The sequence below is a fragment of the Zootermopsis nevadensis genome, unplaced genomic scaffold (assembly GCF_977971745.1).
Source record: "Zootermopsis nevadensis isolate Lab colony 2312 unplaced genomic scaffold, Znev_1.0 Znev_ptg000016l, whole genome shotgun sequence".
NCBI classification, from domain to species: Eukaryota; Metazoa; Arthropoda; class Insecta; order Blattodea; family Termopsidae; genus Zootermopsis; species Zootermopsis nevadensis.
Window position 1 is genome coordinate 13,975,140 of NW_028259148.1, and position 17,733 is coordinate 13,992,872.

Consider the following 17,733-nt stretch of genomic DNA (forward strand, 5'->3'; position numbering starts at 1 on the left):
ATGTACCGGGTCTCAAATTTATGAGGTTACGGTCGTGCTTACATTGCGTTATCGGCCGGTGCTGTTGACGTAGGCGGGACTTGTACGCGTGAGACACGGGCGAGTCAGTTTCGGTGCCGCTAGTAACAGCGAGCTACGAATATTTCTCGTCACTAATACATGTTATTACATTAATTGTTCTTACCTTAAATCACAAAAAGAAAATATTCGACAATTTCCCAAGAAGAGCTTCGTCGAGTATTTCGAAACATGTTAACGAGATGTGAAACTTGCTTGCTAGCACAAGGAAGTCACTTTGAACATCTTTTGTGACTTAAGGTAAAAACAATTAATGTAATAACATGTATTAGTGACGAGAAATATTCGTAGTTCGCTGTTACTAGCTGCACCGAAACTGACTCACCTGTGACTCACGCGTACAAGTCCCGCCTACGTCAACAGCAGCGGCCGATAACGCAATGTAAGCACGACCGTAACCTCATAAATTGGAGACCCGGTATTTGACTTGAACTGGAAGGTGTCTTGTTGAAATCTTGGCCAGGATCTGGCTGTTATGAACTTCCCGTAATTTATTTCAATGTCTTGCAGCATATGCTGGAATAGGGGAGTGTGACAACTTTCTGCAAAATCTTAGTAACTGACCACTCGATATCTTCCGCTCATTTATCCATTGCTAAACCCCTTGAGTCAGTGGCATAACCAAGGGAGAGACTGTGAGTGAAGAAACGTCGCATCAACCAAGGAAGTGGCGAGACTGTGGGTTAAATATCTCTCGCTTCTCCATTGGTTTTATTGATAAACAATTTTCGTTAGTGTAGAAGACGAGAGCTTTCCTCAAGCGTCAGTGTTGATCTTGTTAGTAACAGTGGATTTGTTTCGAATTCAAGCGCACATCCAGAGATGGCCAAGCAATTGAGAGTCCACTAAGTTCTCTCTCTGTCCTTAACGTTTTTCATTCATATTTATGATTTCTTCAATTTTTCACAATATTATTCCATTTCTTTAGTAGAATTTAACGAATGTAACTTCTGTAATACTTTTAAATAATAATACAAGCATTTCTTTAATAAGCCGTTAAAAACAACAAACATTTTAGATCCAATAATTTCATTTGCCTTGCCAGATATATAAATCATTGATCCAAAATATGTAGTGTTCAATCTAAGATTTTTACAGCAAGATTGTTTAATGTGGTTTAATCCATAAACTTATTGTCACAAACATACCATCTTAACATCATGCCACTTCATCGGATTTCGTAAGACAACTCGGGGTTGGTCCTCCAAAGAACAGATTCATTGTGTGCTGCTCGTTAAAGTAACGGCAGTGAAGCCGTTGTTTGAGGAAGACTAAGGAAGGCTAGCAACTGGAAGAAGAATCTTCAGCTGTATGTTTCTCCTTCAGGTACAACAGAAGCTTGCATTTGTACAACGGAAGTCACATATTTTCCATGTGAAAACATCACTACTGTCACCAGCACAGATAAAACTACTGATCCGTCTGAACCTTGTGACTGCACTTCTGTGACAACAGAATGTTCTGAAGGTATATCACAGGAAATAATACCGTGGATTGAATTTGATAGCTCATTTATTTTCAGTCACTCAAATGCGGCATTTGTTAGCAGTTTGAAGGAAAAGTTGGAGCAGGCCTGTAAAAATATCAGGTGTCATGTGTACTGTAATTAGGGATGATGAATGAGGAAATCCACCCAGATTTAAATAAAGTGTGATCAAGTAGACAGTGGAAGCTGGAGCAACGCAATCATTATAGCGACTGACTACAGGCTGGATGACGGGGGTTCAATTCGAGACAGGAGCAGAGGATTTTGTTTCTAGTTTGTGTGTTCAGACCGACTCTGGGGCCCACCCAGCCTTTTATGTAATGGGTACTGAGGTCCTTTGTCGGGGGTAAAGTACGGCCAGAGCGTGATGCTGACCACTTACCCCTATCTAGTGCTAAGGTTAAGAATGAGTAGGAGCTATACAACTTCTCTCCGAAGCGTGCACATGGTGTATAGCGGGCCAGCTTTACTTTTATTGTTTTCAAGTAGACAGTAAATGAAAAATAGCTTGTGTGAAGGTGAAGGGTAGGATAGAGGTGTGAAATACAGATGACTAATATCAGGTTGGATTTTTGAGTTAATGCAAAATGTAAAGTAATTAATTATTGAGTAGGCTAGGGGTGTAGTTTAATGCTTTTTAGAGAAGTTTGAATTGTTGATTGTCCACTCTGTATTGATTCATTCACTGACTAGCATCTCTGAAACTGGGAACAGTTATTTTTCATATAGGAACATAGACTAATAATTAATTATCAGCACACTTCAGTATGGAGCCATGGATTGAAGAAGATCAGTGACGTGAAGATTCAGAAGCTGCATCATCGTTTCTGTGTTTCTATACAGGCACTACTGAAACTGCTTCTAATGATACAACAGAACCGACCACCAGCACCGAATGTACACCATGTGACTGTTCATCTGTGACGGCAGACTCAACACAGACTACTGAAGTTACGTCAGAAGGTATGACTAGGGCTACTTTTGCCTTCTGTCATTCATCAGCTTCTAACTTATTATATTAACCCACTGGATGCTGTCAGAAACACGCAGTGTCAATATTTAGAAGCTCGTTGATACCGCTGATGCTGCATAAGAAATCTAGAAGGTCACGGTGCCACATTAATTTCTGCATCGGCATATGCTTATCTTTCTCCATTAGGTGAGCCGGGAGAAAGTACAACAACAGAAGAGTCAACACCATGTGCCCAGAGTACAACACCTTTGGCACCATGTGGGGATGTTACAGGTATAAACAGAAGTCTGCTTACTTATTTCATGGGCAAAATCTGCTTCATCTGCATAAAGTGCCCAATATAAGTTGACTGTTGACTTCAGGGTTGTGATGCTGCATAGGTGGTTACTGATGTTTTAATGTAACATTGCCTCTATCTTCAGGATCTTCAATATGTTCTTTAAAACTCTTCAACTCTCATGACTGAATCTCCGCATGTTTGACAGCTTATTTAGTGCTTATGCAGTTCACTTCTTGCTAGCTTCACAGCAGATATTCAAAATTCACACTGTACTTCCCTTTATATAGATGTACAGATGGTCAGAGAAAATCTTTTAGTGCTGTACAAGCCTTTCGATGTTTCTTTTTATCTTAATTTGACTCGAGAATGTTTGGGAATGGACCGCTACGTTCCAATAATCCGAGCACCAAGCTCTGTGTACATCCTGGTGATGATATTAAGAAGCTGCAGGAGGGGTGGAGGGATCACATGACTGCCGTAGCAAGTGCTTGTCACAATTACTTTTTAAATTTTTGGCCAGGAGACATTCTGTTGTGTGCTGAAACAAGCTGACTCTTGAGAAATTACTCTGTCAGCCTTTTATGAAACACAAAAGTTTATTATTATGGTCTGAGGAAATTACCATTAGATTGCCTTGCTGAAAAATGTATTTCACTGGAACATTCTTTCCCACCTGCATCATAAGTGTGTGTGTGTGTAACAAGACTGGAAAGATGGAAAGATGTAATCCATACCAAAATACATGCATTTTTCCAAATTCTGGATTAAAGATTGCATGCATCATTGTATATTAGCCAGGATACTTCAGTGAGTATAATGACCAGCTATGACTGGGGTTTGATCCCCGATGGGGGTAGAGGATTTTTCCTCTGGCCTCTGCGTACAGATTGGCTCTGGGGCCCACCCAACCTCCTATCCAATGGATACTGTGGACCTTTCCTGGGGGTAATGCGCAGCTGGGGCGTGATGCTGACCACTCACCCCCATCTAGTGCCGAGGTCAAGAAAGGGAGGAGCTCGTATACCTCCTCTCACCCCAAGCGCCTACTTGGCGTGTAGCGGGACTGCTTTACTTTACTTTATGCATCATTGTATAGTTCTGTTGTACATGGCATTAGTGTCGATGGTGATTAAACATGAAAGCCTTGTGGAATAATATTTGGCTACTATGAACAGGTCCCATTCCGAGAAAAGGATGGAAGGATCCTGTTCATATGGACCTGTCATCAGACAGAACACTAAATAATAATAAGATGAGGTGGTTTAGCGGTTAGGACGCTGGCCTTGTAATCCTGGGGTCTCGGGTTCGATTCCCGGCGGTGCCCGATTTTATAACTTGTGTTGGGCAAGGCCGTGGTCTAGGCAACACGGAGTTTTCCTCCGTGGCATCCCAACAATTACTCCATTCACACACAGAAGAAGGCAATGGCAAACCACTTCTGGATCATCTGCCAAGAACGTATATGAACAGGTCCCAGTCCGAGAAAAGGATGGAAGGATCCTGTTCATATGGACCTGTCGTCAGACAGAACACTAAATAAATATAATAATACTATATACATGTACTTTATACAATGCAGCAGTTATTATAACATTATATATGAGACTACACCGCATTAAATTGTGGTATATCCTTTAATTAAACAAAGACGTGATTAATTTTTTTATAGATAACATTACACAGTTTTTATTTTTATGTGCTGCTTTATGCCCTGAAACAAAAGACTGTTTAGTCATCCATGATCTACTGTACTTCTGTCATGGCCTACTATGTACATGTAAAGTACCTGGGACCAACATTGGGGCTTTGCTTGTGTTACTGGCTTGTGGAAGGAAAACACACACACATACTGCGTACTACATAAAGCAGAGACATTATCGATACAGAAAATGATACAGGAAGCTACAAAGTATTGTTGCTGGAAAATCATTTTTATAGTGTGGCCAGTGGGTGCTTCATTATCTGCTGACCCCCTTGCGTTTTACTCCTAACGGTTCTCAGGCACAGAGATTTATCCCAACTGCATTTACTGATGAAGTTGAACACACCTGTCACTTCCCGGCTCCTGGCAGGAGTAATGTTTTTTTGTTATACAACATTGCTTAATTTCAATTTTTATATGCAGCTTTGTGGAAACATTTTGTTGAATCAAAAGAACGTTTAATCATGCATGGTCTGCTGTGTATGTGTACTTATACACAGCAAAGTAAAACACATTTTTGCATGTTAATGCATCACAGATTTTGTAATTAAGCGAAGATAAGTAATTATTTTAATTCTTATATGCTGCTTTGTTACACTTTTCAATAAAATGTGCTTTTTAAGTACTTCTTTTTCCCATTATTCTTGATGCGTAAAACACTTGTGTGTAAATAATTTTTAGCGGAGTTTTTAAAGTTTGTTAACCCCTTCATAATTATGTAAAAACTATTTAGGATTGCGTTAATACAGAATGCCTTAGTTATACTAGCATTGGATCAATTTGCCCTGTACTCAACATTTTGCAGAGTTTAGAAGAGTCAGTAGACTTGAAAATTCATTGATCCTAACAAATTATTGGTTTTGTGTTTACAGCTCCTCCAGAAAAAAAATGGATTCGCTTCAGAGATCCAGATGCTGCAGTTTCTGTCTACTCACAACAAATAGGATACATAAAGACAATGAGTGCATTCTGCAGTCATGACTGTACAATAGAATATCACATTGAGGATGGTAAGTCAATTCTACAAATTGAAAATGTCTGTCGTATGGTTTGTTGTGCCTAGTAGTCTGGTAGAACTTTACCAATGTTTCATAGAGGCGGAAAGTACCTCGGAAACATCAGTATACTTCTACCAGACTGTAATAAATTCTTCTCAGGCTACCAGCTGTGTAAGGTGGATTCATTAAGCCACCTGACACGGCTGGTAGCCCGAGAAGAATTTATTATACTTTGTTGCCGTGAAATCTTCAGATCGTACATTCTACCAGACTACATGGCGAAACAACCCAGAAGGCAGCCATGTACATAGTTATTGCCACGAGACCCTCAAATCTCACAGTTCTACCAATCACATATTGAAGTTGTTAGTATGCAATTTTATGCAAAGGAAATTATCAGCCATGGCAATATGAACAGTTGCTAGTACACTAGCGTATGATAAAGCTTATGTTCAGGCAGATTGGAAAAACTTTCAATATTTTGTGCAAAACTTTGACAGGTATGCAACTAACTCCATGGAACAGAATCCTTCTTGAGAAGTTAATGGTTTGCTTAGTGAGTCAAGAAATTCTACACATTATGCGTTACCTGAATTTTTATTGCTGTGTTCACAAGAGCCCGCCACCAGTCCCTATCCTGAACCAGTTAAATCCAATCCATACTCCCAAACCCTATTTTCCATAATATTAATATTAATATCTTAATATTTCTAGGTTTTCCAGTTGGTTTCTTCTCTTCAAGCATTCCAAGTAAAGTGTGTAATGCATTTCTCATCTGTCCCATACTTGCTACATGCCCTGCCATTTTATCCTCTTTGATTACATCACCTGAAAAAAGCATTGGCAAAGAGTACAAACTATGGAACTTCTGAGATAGTATAGCTGCGTCATATTGTGATATTAATTAAAATAATTATTATATTTGTTTACCGTCAAATCACAATAAAATAGTAAGTTAAGATAATTAAAATGATTAAAATATCATCTTATGTTCCATATCGAGCATTCGATTTACATCGGAACATTCACAACATGTTTCAGTTTATCAAACCGTCATCAGGTGTAAATTATAAACTTTTAAACTCAAATTACAATTATTTATAGTTTTTTTTACAATTTTATAATTTTATCATCTTTCTCAGTATATTTTATGAAAGTTGTGTCTAGATATTATTAATATAATATTATTGTTGAGGTGGTGTTTTTGATGTTTATATCAGTCATATATGAAATAGCAATCGGTTCAGATGTGATATAAACATCAAAAACACCACCTCAACAATAATATTATATTAATAATATCTAAACACAACTTTCATAAAATATACTGAGAAAGATGATAAAATTATAAAATTGTAAAAAAAACTATAAATAATTGTAATTTGAGTTTAAAAGTTTATAATTTACACCTGATGACGGTTTGATAAACCGAAACATGTTGTGAATGTTCCGATGTAAATCGAATGCTCGATACGGAACATAAGATGATATTTTAATCATTTTAATTATCTTAACTTACTATTTTATTGTGATTTGACGGTAAACAAATATAATAATTATTTTATGGAACTTCTCTTTATGTAGGTTTTTTCAAACCTCCCATCACTGCATCCTTAGTTCAAAATATTCTCCTGAGCATCCTGGTCTGAAACACCCTCATTGAGTTATGCAGCGTTTACGTAAGTCCAACTGAATATCATGGCCAAGTGGTTAGCACTCCTACTTTGTATTCGGGAGGTCCCGGGTTCAAATCTCGGCCCTTGGACATATTGATGGTGTTTTTGACAGACAACATAACATGTAAGGGGAAGATTAAACATTTTTGAATTGAATAAATAGATTAACCCCTCAAAGCTCAATGGTAACTATATTTCCCCACCTACTTTAAAAACCAATTACTCTTCATTTTGCATTTATTGATTTTGTATTATTCTCACTGTAAACAGTGATTATTTCCTAAAACAGCGTTAGCAAGTCGATCTTTGTAATGGTGAAGTCCTGTGTTTTCTTTTCGGTACAGACTAAATTCTAAATATTTTTTAGACAAGCTTAACCTTCAAGACACAAATGTAATAATTACGTTCAAAGTATGGATAATGGTAGTTCTGTAAATCATTTTTTAAATAATGGGCAAACCAAACAAGATGGGATTTAGGGAGACCTCAAAGTAGGTGGACAGATCAGTTATAAATTAGGCTGTTTCTGCTTCCTTTCACATCCGTTCCAATTTGTTATTCGCTTATCATCCTGTCATTCAGCGCTGTCTAATCTGACCTGTTGACAGTATTGTTAAATAATCCACAAATAAATTATTAAAAACAACTATATATTTATATTTTTAGAATGAGACTTGAACATAAAAGACGCCAGTACTTTCTTTTTGCAAAGACTGTGACGAAATTTGTGTGTCTTGTGGGGTTCACAAACATAGTTTTGAAACTTCTGGAAATATATGAGTTATATCTGTCATATTGTCAGATCTGCTTTATTTGAAGGTGCTTCTGCAGTTATGATGTTTCTTTTTTTTCAGGATCTCTAAGCGACAGCCTTTTTATAGATCCTGAGAATGGAAGAATAAATGTGACTCAGAATATTTCTGAAGCTGGTCACTTCTATGTAACAGCTGTTACAGTGATTGAAGAAGTCCTCTACGATGATAGAACAAGGGTACGAGAAACATTCCATCTGCTGACAGTAGAAGTCGCAGCATGGATTATTCTTATTTAAGTTTTGCAAAGCATTTACTAATGATACTTACTGTAGAACACGGAAGATTGAAATAATGAATTGATCACATAACTTAAATGTAACATTTTAATAACACTCTTCTAAAATGTGTTATTCTTACTAAGTATACAAAATAAAACTAAAATAATAATAATCAGTTACATTTTAACATATGCAGGAAAGCTGGCGTAAAGCTAGAAAAGAAGCATTGATACGAACACATCCCGAAGGCACGTCTTAATCCCATGGGCCATTCTCTTAGTGGGTTGTTAGGTGGAGTAACTTTGAATATATGATGGTAGGAGAGTAGATCTTGATATGACGTGATATGGGATGACTATGAATCACAGTTAACTAGACTGTTCAGTTATGACAACTTCATATTTTTCTTCCGATTCGATGTATATTTTATTTCAAGCATGCTCGCGTAACTGTTAGAAGGACTTGTACAGTCTCGGTTGCGGTGTCACCACAGCCGGCTCGTTAACGCAGCCGTCCAGCTTCGCCGCTCAACAAAGACTTCTTAGCTTCACAAGTTCGTTGGAGCAGTTTTACACAATTACCCCATCAAGGTCACTCAGCTTTCTCCACCATGCAGACATTAACTACTTTTCAAATCTCACATCATGGACAGTCATGTTAAATAATTTGTTTTTCCTGGATAAAGTAGCTCGATCAATCTACTGCCCAGTTACAAAATTATCCACTGTTTTTATATTGTGATATTTTTTTTTATTTGTAGTGTTCTGTCTGACGACAGGTGCATATATTATGAACAGGATCCTTCCAACCTCTTCAGGTTGTCAGGGACCTGCTCATACATATATACATTCTTGGCAGAGATGATCAGAAGTGGTTTGCCATTGCCTTCTTCTGTGTGTGAGTGGAGTAATTGTTGGGATGCCACGGAGAAACCGGAGAAGCCCCCGGAGGAAAACTCCGTGTTGCCTAGACCACGGCCTTGCCCAACACAAGTTATAAATTTGAGCACCACCGGGAATTGAACCCGGGACCCCAGGCTTACAAGGCTAGTGTTCTGACCGCTAGACCACCGTGGCCATCTATTGTGATATTACGATACTTTTTCTGCCTCCTCCTTTTGGTGTTTAAAAAATAAAGAATGAATGGTGGAGGCGGATTACTTACACATGACACGTATGTTTCGAGCAAATGGAGCAATATTAATTCAAGGCGTCTTTCCTTGTTCAGGTGCATTTGAACGTGATGAATCTGCAGCCATGTAGCAATGGTTCTCAGTGGACACATTCCCTTGCAGTGAAACGTATTCAAGAGGGATTAAACGTACCTTACACTTTGGAGAAATGTGATTTCGGGAATGGGTGTCAGTGTACGCTGGAAAGCGTCATACCCGAAAAGGCAAGAGGTATGGAATTCGATGGTCTTTATGTTGGCGAGTTAACAAAACTAGATTTAAAATCATATAAATGATTTAAGAATGTTTACTGCTAAACGTAGGCTTCTTTCTGATTTTTGTTTTAATTGGTGTTCCGTCTAAAGTATGTAAGAGCGTTCGAATATGCTGTATTTGTCCTTTACTAGGAGAAACAGATTTATGAAGAATGTGAATTCAAAAACTTTAATTCATATTTATAGGCCATATAGCGTTGAATGGTGGTATGATTAATGAATAAGGAGCGAACAGGTTATGGCCTGGCATTTGCCTGGAATACTAACCAGGAATGTTGCTGACTCGATCACCACATTCAGTTAGCATTTTAGTAGATTTATGCACTTAGCACAGAATAGACATTTTATTGATATTATTAGAATTAGAATTCTGTTAGTGTCATCAAATATGTTATAAGTAGTGATGTTTTGATGATGGGAAAATTTTGCCCTGAAACATGTCAGAATAAGAATTAATGACATGGAGAAAGTTATTTATTGTAAATTGTTCTGTGAAACAAATTGAAAAGTAAGTAAAAAAAAGTTTGGAATATTTTTTAAGCAGACAAAGGAAGTGTCTGGATTGTTCGTGAAAGTTGTGAATTTTATAAGCTAAAGAAAAGAAGGCCTAATTGATCTGAATATAATTTTGGATTAGGTTAGCATAAATCAACCTGCAAGTCTCCTACGAATTATTAACCTTTTTCGCTCATGGGGAATTTGTAAGGAAACTAGCTTGTTTGCAGAACGTAGAAGTGGAAAACACATTTAATTTCATTGATAATTTGCATTATAATTTACCATTAATCATTATCAAAATGTGTAGCAAGGGTTGAAAGTGCTTGGTATAGTTTTAAGTAATTACGAGGCGCGTCCTCAAAGTAAGTTTCCCTGGGGCCGTTTACAGAAACAAAACACAATTTCATGGAAATATTTATTGCAACAGATACAGCAAGTGTCCAGCTATTTTTCAACATATTCGCCACCGGAACTGAGACATTTGTCATACCGTGGGACCAACTTTTGAATACCTGTGTCGTAGAAGTCTGCCGCCTGGGATTGGAACCACTGTGTGACAACCATCTCCGCCTCTCTGTCATTCTCAAAACGCTGACGCTGACCGGATAGGAATTTCTTGAGGTGTAGGAAAAGATGGAAATCACTGGGAGCGAGGTCCGGGCTGTAGGGTGGATGATTAAACACCTCCCAGCTGAACTCCTGCAGGAGACTTGCTGTCCGTCGAGCCGTGTGCGGCCTAGCGTTATCACTGACCGCACTTCACAGTCGGCGGGAGCTGGAATAAGAACCTCCATCTTCAACAGCTGCAACGATGCTACTGTGAGAACGCGGGAAGTGCCGTTAGTGCATGCGCCATGCTACGTCATTGCTCTATCACGTACGCACAGTCGCTTCGCGCAATATAAGGTTTGCTAGCTGTGGGACGAGTGGGAAACTTACTTTGAGGACGCGTCTCGTATTAAAGTACCAAGATGGTCTAATGTCTGTAAAACTGCAGTGGGGTCGTATTTAACCCTTCTAGAAACGCCCATAAAGCCCCATGATTGAGGGACCCAATTAAGTACGTCTGTCGTAGATGGCTGTCACCTGGTTTGTTGTGCTGTGTAGAGTGGTAGAAGTTTATCAACATTTCAGAGGTACTTGCTGACTATCATCATCCTCCTGATGATGGAGGCAACAAGGACATCTGAAACATCAGTAAACTTCTGCCAGACTACATCCCAGAAGAAAGCGATCCTCATGCTTGCTGCCATGATAACCTCAAATTTACTAAGTATGTCTTGTTTCTCAGAGTACTTCACTGTTGGTGAAGAGGTTATCTTGAATAATGTAATTGACCGCGAGGATGAGAACCTTTTCCCAGACCAATCAAATACTGACATTATTCTACACCTTGAAGTGAACTGTGAAAGCAGTACTGGAATAAAAACATTATCTGATCTCTGGAATATAAGGTAAATGTAAGCAGTGTTATAATAATGTTTGTACGTGTCTGTAGTATGATGTCCCACTCTTTTGCTACTAGGTTTCTGGAGACGATGGCATAGGATATAGGAAGGAACTGAGAGAAATCGCATAATAATTTGCTTTCATCGGTAATTACATCACAATGTATGCCCATACCCAAAAATTGTACATGGAAGTTGAGCTTAAGATGGTTGTGGGTCGGCAGCTATCATAGTAGTTGGAGAATCCCTCTTCTCGTTGTTGTCCAGTATTTAGTTTGCAAGAATTCAACAGACCAACCGTCTTCAAGTATCGGTTTTTTAGATATGGCATTTAAGGTCTTTACTGCTGTGAAAATGCCGGTTGTGGTCTTGCAGGCTGTGACATTGTATTCTTGCGGTTGGTTACTAGTGTTTTGGAGGAATATATTACGTCCATATTCAGGGTACCACTTAAGTTCGCTACATAGTTTCACCATATGGACACTGCTGTTCTCTCACATCATGATTTCTTTAGGCATTTACATGATAACACTCTTATGTTCTCTCTGTTCAGTTTGCGTAACATAATAAAGGTTATGAATAAGTCAGGTAACAATTCGGACATGTTCGCAACTTTGTTCTTTGGCCTTTTTGAATGGCTGGAAATTCTCCATGTGAGAATTAGCTTTGTTTTGAATCCCTACCAAGTCACTTTTGTGTACAGAAACAAGATGCTTTTTTGTTACCTGCCCCCCCCCCCCCCCCCCCCCCCCCCCACTGGAATATGTGAAAATCCATTCGGCAGTTTCGTCTTCTTATGTGTGAACAAGCAACATGGACAGGTATGATCGGTGGGCCATTTTACATGTATGGTTTAGGCAGTGAAATAATCTTAATTCAGGTATGAAATAAAATCAATGTTCGGTTCTTGCTTGAAGGCCGCAGTCTACAATCGATGAAGTTGGCAGCATTGAGTACAATGCATTGAGGACAGTAATTGTACTTAAAATTGAAGATGAAAATGATAACCGTCCAGAGTTCAGTACCATAGCATCACCACTTACAGTCGGTTACCCCAACGCCGAGATTACCAGGCAATTGCTGCCACCTTTCTTAACACAGGTCCAGGTGCGTACTCATGCTTTCTTCAGAGGAATAAGATACAGAATCTAGGTTTACCAGATACAGTTTGTAAGATTGGTTCATGTGAGGACGTTGCAAAAGGCACAGAGAAATCTTGTATTAATGCCAAAATTGGGGCAGTGGAACACAGTCATTAAAGTAATGGCATTATAGTCCAATGTTGGACAGAGTGACAATTTTTGAAATTTCAGCAGCTAATTAATTCATGGAGAAAAGTCATTCTTGAGAAGCTAAATATCATTCAACTAGTCAGATTTGCTGTGTTTTATGGAACATGAAGTGGCATTACTGTACTGACAGGAGCCCACAATCAGACTATCTTGTTGTTTTTATGATGCACATTTTGTATGTTTACCATACCATGGAGATAAAGTCCACATTGGAAAAGGTTGCAGGGAAGTTCGCTCTGATACCAAACGATACACTGACTGAGAAAGAGTTTAGAATCACAGGTCTGAGTTACTGTGTAGCACATCTACTTTTAAATAAAAGTGTTTCTTTGCATACAGTCTGCAAATATTTCATCCTATTGTGTTGTATGACTGCTTTTGTTCAGGCCGCGGATATCGACGAGGGAGAGAATGCCAGAATAAGGTACAGTTTGCTGCCGGCTGATCATTTCGCTATACGCGAAGAAACTGGAGTAATTTATCCAATAGCAGGAGCCTTCAAATATGAGGACACACGTTTCACAGTTCATGCAAGTGATGCCGAAGGTGAAGGAGAACCCCTTGAAGTCAACGTAAGTTCTGACGCACTGACACATCAGGCAGTAATGATCATGGCAGCAATTCTCAAATGAGGTCACATAGTCACGTTTGGCTAGGAATCTTCAATTGTGACCTCAGTTAACTTAATTAATTTCACAAAACATATCAGAATACACCAGATATAGGGCTTAAGATTATTAATATTTAATTATTCATTTCAATATTATTTGCATTTTTCTTGCCTCCCAGTTCACTTTTTCCTTTCCGTGTATTCTGTGGTCGCAGTAAGTCTGTTAACTGAGGCATTTTTACGTGTAGCTTTAATGTGCGTATCAGTGTGCTGGGAAAACTCTCATCATATGAATAGCGTTACACAAGCATTTCCTAGAAGTGTTTATTTTTAAATTTATTTCCTTGAGACTTCATGTGTTTGTATAGGAGGAAATTAAACCATAATATCTTGGATAGAAAATGCCACAACTTATTTCAACAAAACTGAATATAATTATTGCACACATGAGTACTGGTTGGTAGGTAATTTGAAGTAGCAGTTGTTCGTATAACAAGTAAGCATTAAACATTGTCGTTACATTCAGAAAGTGACACTAGACAAACAGAAAAAATAAATAAAAATGAGGAATTTTTAAAATATCCCTTCCATGTCTATAAATTAAAAAATTAATTAAAGTCAAAATAATCAGATATTTAGCTATTTATAACCCAACATGTTTCACCTCCATCAAACTATTGTCAAGAGTATCATCTTTTCAGGTCCTTAGGAAAAACTGCTGATTACAATGTGCACGAGTATTATCTGCCAGTTACGTTATTAAACGCACAAATATAGAAATGCCAGCATATGATTATTATTGATAGAATTGTGTCAAACAAAATATCTCGCATTGACTTGATATGACTGAAATGTGGAGAGTTAAAAATTAGATGCATCACTGTTAGTGTTGAAATACCAGTTGGCTGACAAGATAATGTAGCATAATTTAATTTAATTCAATTTAAACTTAAAGATATTATGTTTATGTCGAAATACTGGTTGGCTAACGGCAATATTTTAAATTTTCGACCGTTTTATTCTTTTTAATTCAGTGCAGCAGATTTTATGTCAAACTACTCAATGAATGACAAGTATATGTTGGTATTTAAATAAAGGTAGATGATGGCTCCATGGAGCCGAAACATGTTTGGTAATAAACATCTCAATATCTGATTTTGTTTTGACAATTAAATGTAATGTGTTGTATCTGATGGCTTCAATTAAGTAATTTATAAAATGGAGCAAACCCTGTTAGCGTTTACCTGTGTTCAACCAAAGATGGCATCACATCCAACTCCCAAAACATTATGTAGACCTGTGTCATCCATGGGGTCCGCAGTGGCCGCGCGGTCTGAGGCGTGGGCCTTGTGCCGCTTGGTCGCAGGGACCGTGGATTCGAATCCCACTCGAGCCATGGATGTTTGTCGTGTGTACAGGTAGAGGCCTTGCGACGGGCCGATCCCTCGTCCAAGGAGACCTACCGAATGTCTATAGATCGAGCCAACGAAAAGTTGGGTCCCGCAGTGCTCAGGCACTTGAAGAACGGGTCGTCCAAGTATCCAAGTAGTGTCATCCATTGGTGACCAACATAATTACATCGTGTAGGATTTGAGGTTTTCACGGCAGTGAGCCTGAAGATGGCTGTCTTCTGAGTTGTTGTGCTATGTGCAGTGGTAACTTTAACACTTGGAGAAAATACCCTTGGTATTCATTGGCTAGGAGGCTAGGTTGGCCTCAGAGCATGTCTGACAGTGACAAACAGAAAATTTTTTGCCCCTGCTGGGAATCAAACCCCAATCATCCAGCCCGGTAATTCTGCTGTACAAACATCCAAACTGTCCCTACCAAACTAACTAACTAACTAGATGGCTTACAGAACCTAAAGATTCATCACCGAACTCACCAGTGCCCTCCAAACTTTCCCCTACCACCTAGTTTTATTTAGATATTACTTTTTTAAATGTTTGTGCAGTTAATGTTATGTTTTTTCAGGTGAAAATCCTAAACCATGACAACCTTCTAGTCGTCAAGGTAGCAGAATCTATATTAGAAGACACAAATGCAATTCTACAGAAAATTTCCTCCATCACTGAATATAATGTTAAGTCACTGTCTGCTGCAGTTATTGCTGATGATGATGATGATGATGATGATGATGATGATGACACTAGTTACAGACAATTGGGTAACTTGAAGTCCACAAGGAATTCGGGAGGCTCTATTCTTTGGTTGGTTGTCTATGGTTTGAACAGTAGGGAAGAACTTGTTCATTCCTCAGATATTAAACTGTGAGTAGTAGTGGTAATGGTAGTAATTTGTCTTCTTCTTGTTCTGTTATGAATTAAAATGGTAGGTTGTGTAGCAAAGAAGATAATAAATTAGGTAGAACGATAATAAGACAATTGAAACTGAGCACATGTGAGATGTTTGTACGAGGCGCGTCCTCAAAGTAAGTTTCCCTGGGGCCGTTTACAGAAACAAAACACAATTTCATGGAAATATTTATTGCAACAGATACAGCAAGTGTCCAGCTATTTTTCAACATATTCGCCACCGGAATTGAGACATTTGTCATACCGTGGGACCAACTTTTGAATACCTGTGTCGTAGAAGTCTGCCGCCTGGGATTGGAACCACTGTGTGACAACCATCTCCGCCTCTCTGTCATTCTCAAAACGCTGACGCTGAGCGGACAGGAATTTCTTGAGGTGTAGGAAAAGATGGAAATCACTGGGAGCGAGGTCCGGGCTGTAGGGTGAATGATTAAACACCTCCCAGCTGAACTCCTGCAGGAGACTTGCTGTCTGTCGAGCCGTGTGCGGCCTAGCGTTATCACTGACCGCACTTCACAGTCGGCGGGAGCTGGAATAAGAACCTCCATCTTCAACAGCTGCAACGATGCTACTGTGAGAACGCGGGAGGTGCCGTTAATGCATGCGCCATGCTACGTCATTGCTCTATCACGTACGCACAGTCGCTTCGCGCAATATAAGGTTTGCTAGCTGTGGGACGAGTGGGAAACTTACTTTGAGGACGCGCCTCGTATAAGTATCTAAATTCATTTTTTTTTAAAAAAATGTGTTTTTTGTTGTTGTAATTGTTCCACTTTTTTCCCCAGTTTTGTTACATTAAGTCAAAGGTGGTGCAATTATTATAATATGAAATTGGCCATATAACAAAGAAGCGTAGTGATAATGGCAGTTTAACCTTTATTGTAAGGAAATGGGGAATCCACACAGTACACAACCGCGCTCCTTACTAGTCCTTGCCATACCTTTTGTGCGTGTTAGATTATAAGCCACGTATATTTTGCTCATTAGAGAACATTTGTTCAACAGACATCTGGATGGGCAACCCGAATTTAAAGCAGAAACTTGGACGAGTGTCAATAACGGTGGTGACGGTGATGGTAGCAGTGATATGGGCCTGCTGCCTGCCGTCATTGCTCTGTCAGTGATCTTGGCGATTCTACTGGGTGGTGCTGTCGTTGTTTACGTGCTGTATATCAGGTCTGTAGTTTCATTATAAACATGTACTGATTGCAGGCCAAGTGATAAATATTGATATAATTTAACTTTGTGATTAGCAAGGTTATCTGACTGACATTCTGAAGTGAACTGGTGACTTTCGGTTGTTGTCCCCCCACCCCCCACCCCTATGCAGTTTTATAAGTACAGTAAGCATGCTTAAATTCAATCAGGTCTGTAACAAAATTTTTAGTACTTAAAGGCGGGTACACATTAGCGAACTGTTGCATGTAACGTTACGGTTACTGTAACTACTCCTTAACATGGACGCCATGTCCATAGTCGTCATGTAACCGGCTGCGAGCGACCAGATCCACAGTATAGAGTAAGCAAACCAACAACTATTAACAGTATAATAAGACACCATTGCCATACGCGTTCTGACCTCAAGGTGTCATCATCAGTGGCATCAGGGAAATTAATACATTTAGTCAAATGGTCCAAACTGGATTCAAAATTAAAAATACTAGATGCTGTTATTCACAGGAGTAGAACTTGCACTTAGCTATTGATCCCGTGTTCGGTGGCCGTAGCTGGTCTCAGCGAGCTATAATTGCGTCGTCTGTACCTGTGAACTTCAGAACCGTTCCATTTCTGTTAACGCAATCTGAACTCAAATGCAAGCACAGTACTGACGGAGTTGAAACTGTGTCTTCTGCAATGCATTCCAATGATGGGTTCAGTGTCCATAAGATAATCCTCCA

The 17,733-nt window shown here is 39.0% G+C and overlaps 1 protein-coding gene across 5 annotated transcripts in view; it reads left to right on the forward strand.

Moving 5' to 3' along the window:
• The window catches only part of LOC110837076 (uncharacterized), a 42,722-nt gene that overhangs the window by 19,989 nt on the left and 5,000 nt on the right, over positions 1-17,733 (forward strand). For 2 of the 5 annotated variants that reach the window (XM_022078880.2, XM_022078881.2), the window contains 10 exons: positions 2,408-2,527; positions 2,724-2,810; positions 5,392-5,529; positions 8,048-8,184; positions 9,454-9,628; positions 11,462-11,624; positions 12,536-12,725; positions 13,297-13,482; positions 15,495-15,790; positions 16,841-17,011. In XM_022078880.2, coding sequence (XP_021934572.2) covers positions 2,408-2,527; positions 2,724-2,810; positions 5,392-5,529; positions 8,048-8,184; positions 9,454-9,628; positions 11,462-11,624; positions 12,536-12,725; positions 13,297-13,482; positions 15,495-15,790; positions 16,841-17,011 — 1,663 coding nt within the window. Of the gene's footprint in view, positions 1-1,404; positions 1,546-2,407; positions 2,528-2,723; positions 2,811-5,391; positions 5,530-8,047; positions 8,185-9,453; positions 9,629-11,461; positions 11,625-12,535; positions 12,726-13,296; positions 13,483-15,494; positions 15,791-16,840; positions 17,012-17,733 lie in introns of all 5 variants that reach the window. The other 3 variants (XM_022078879.2, XM_087349936.1, XM_022078882.2) reach the window with 3 other exon arrangements.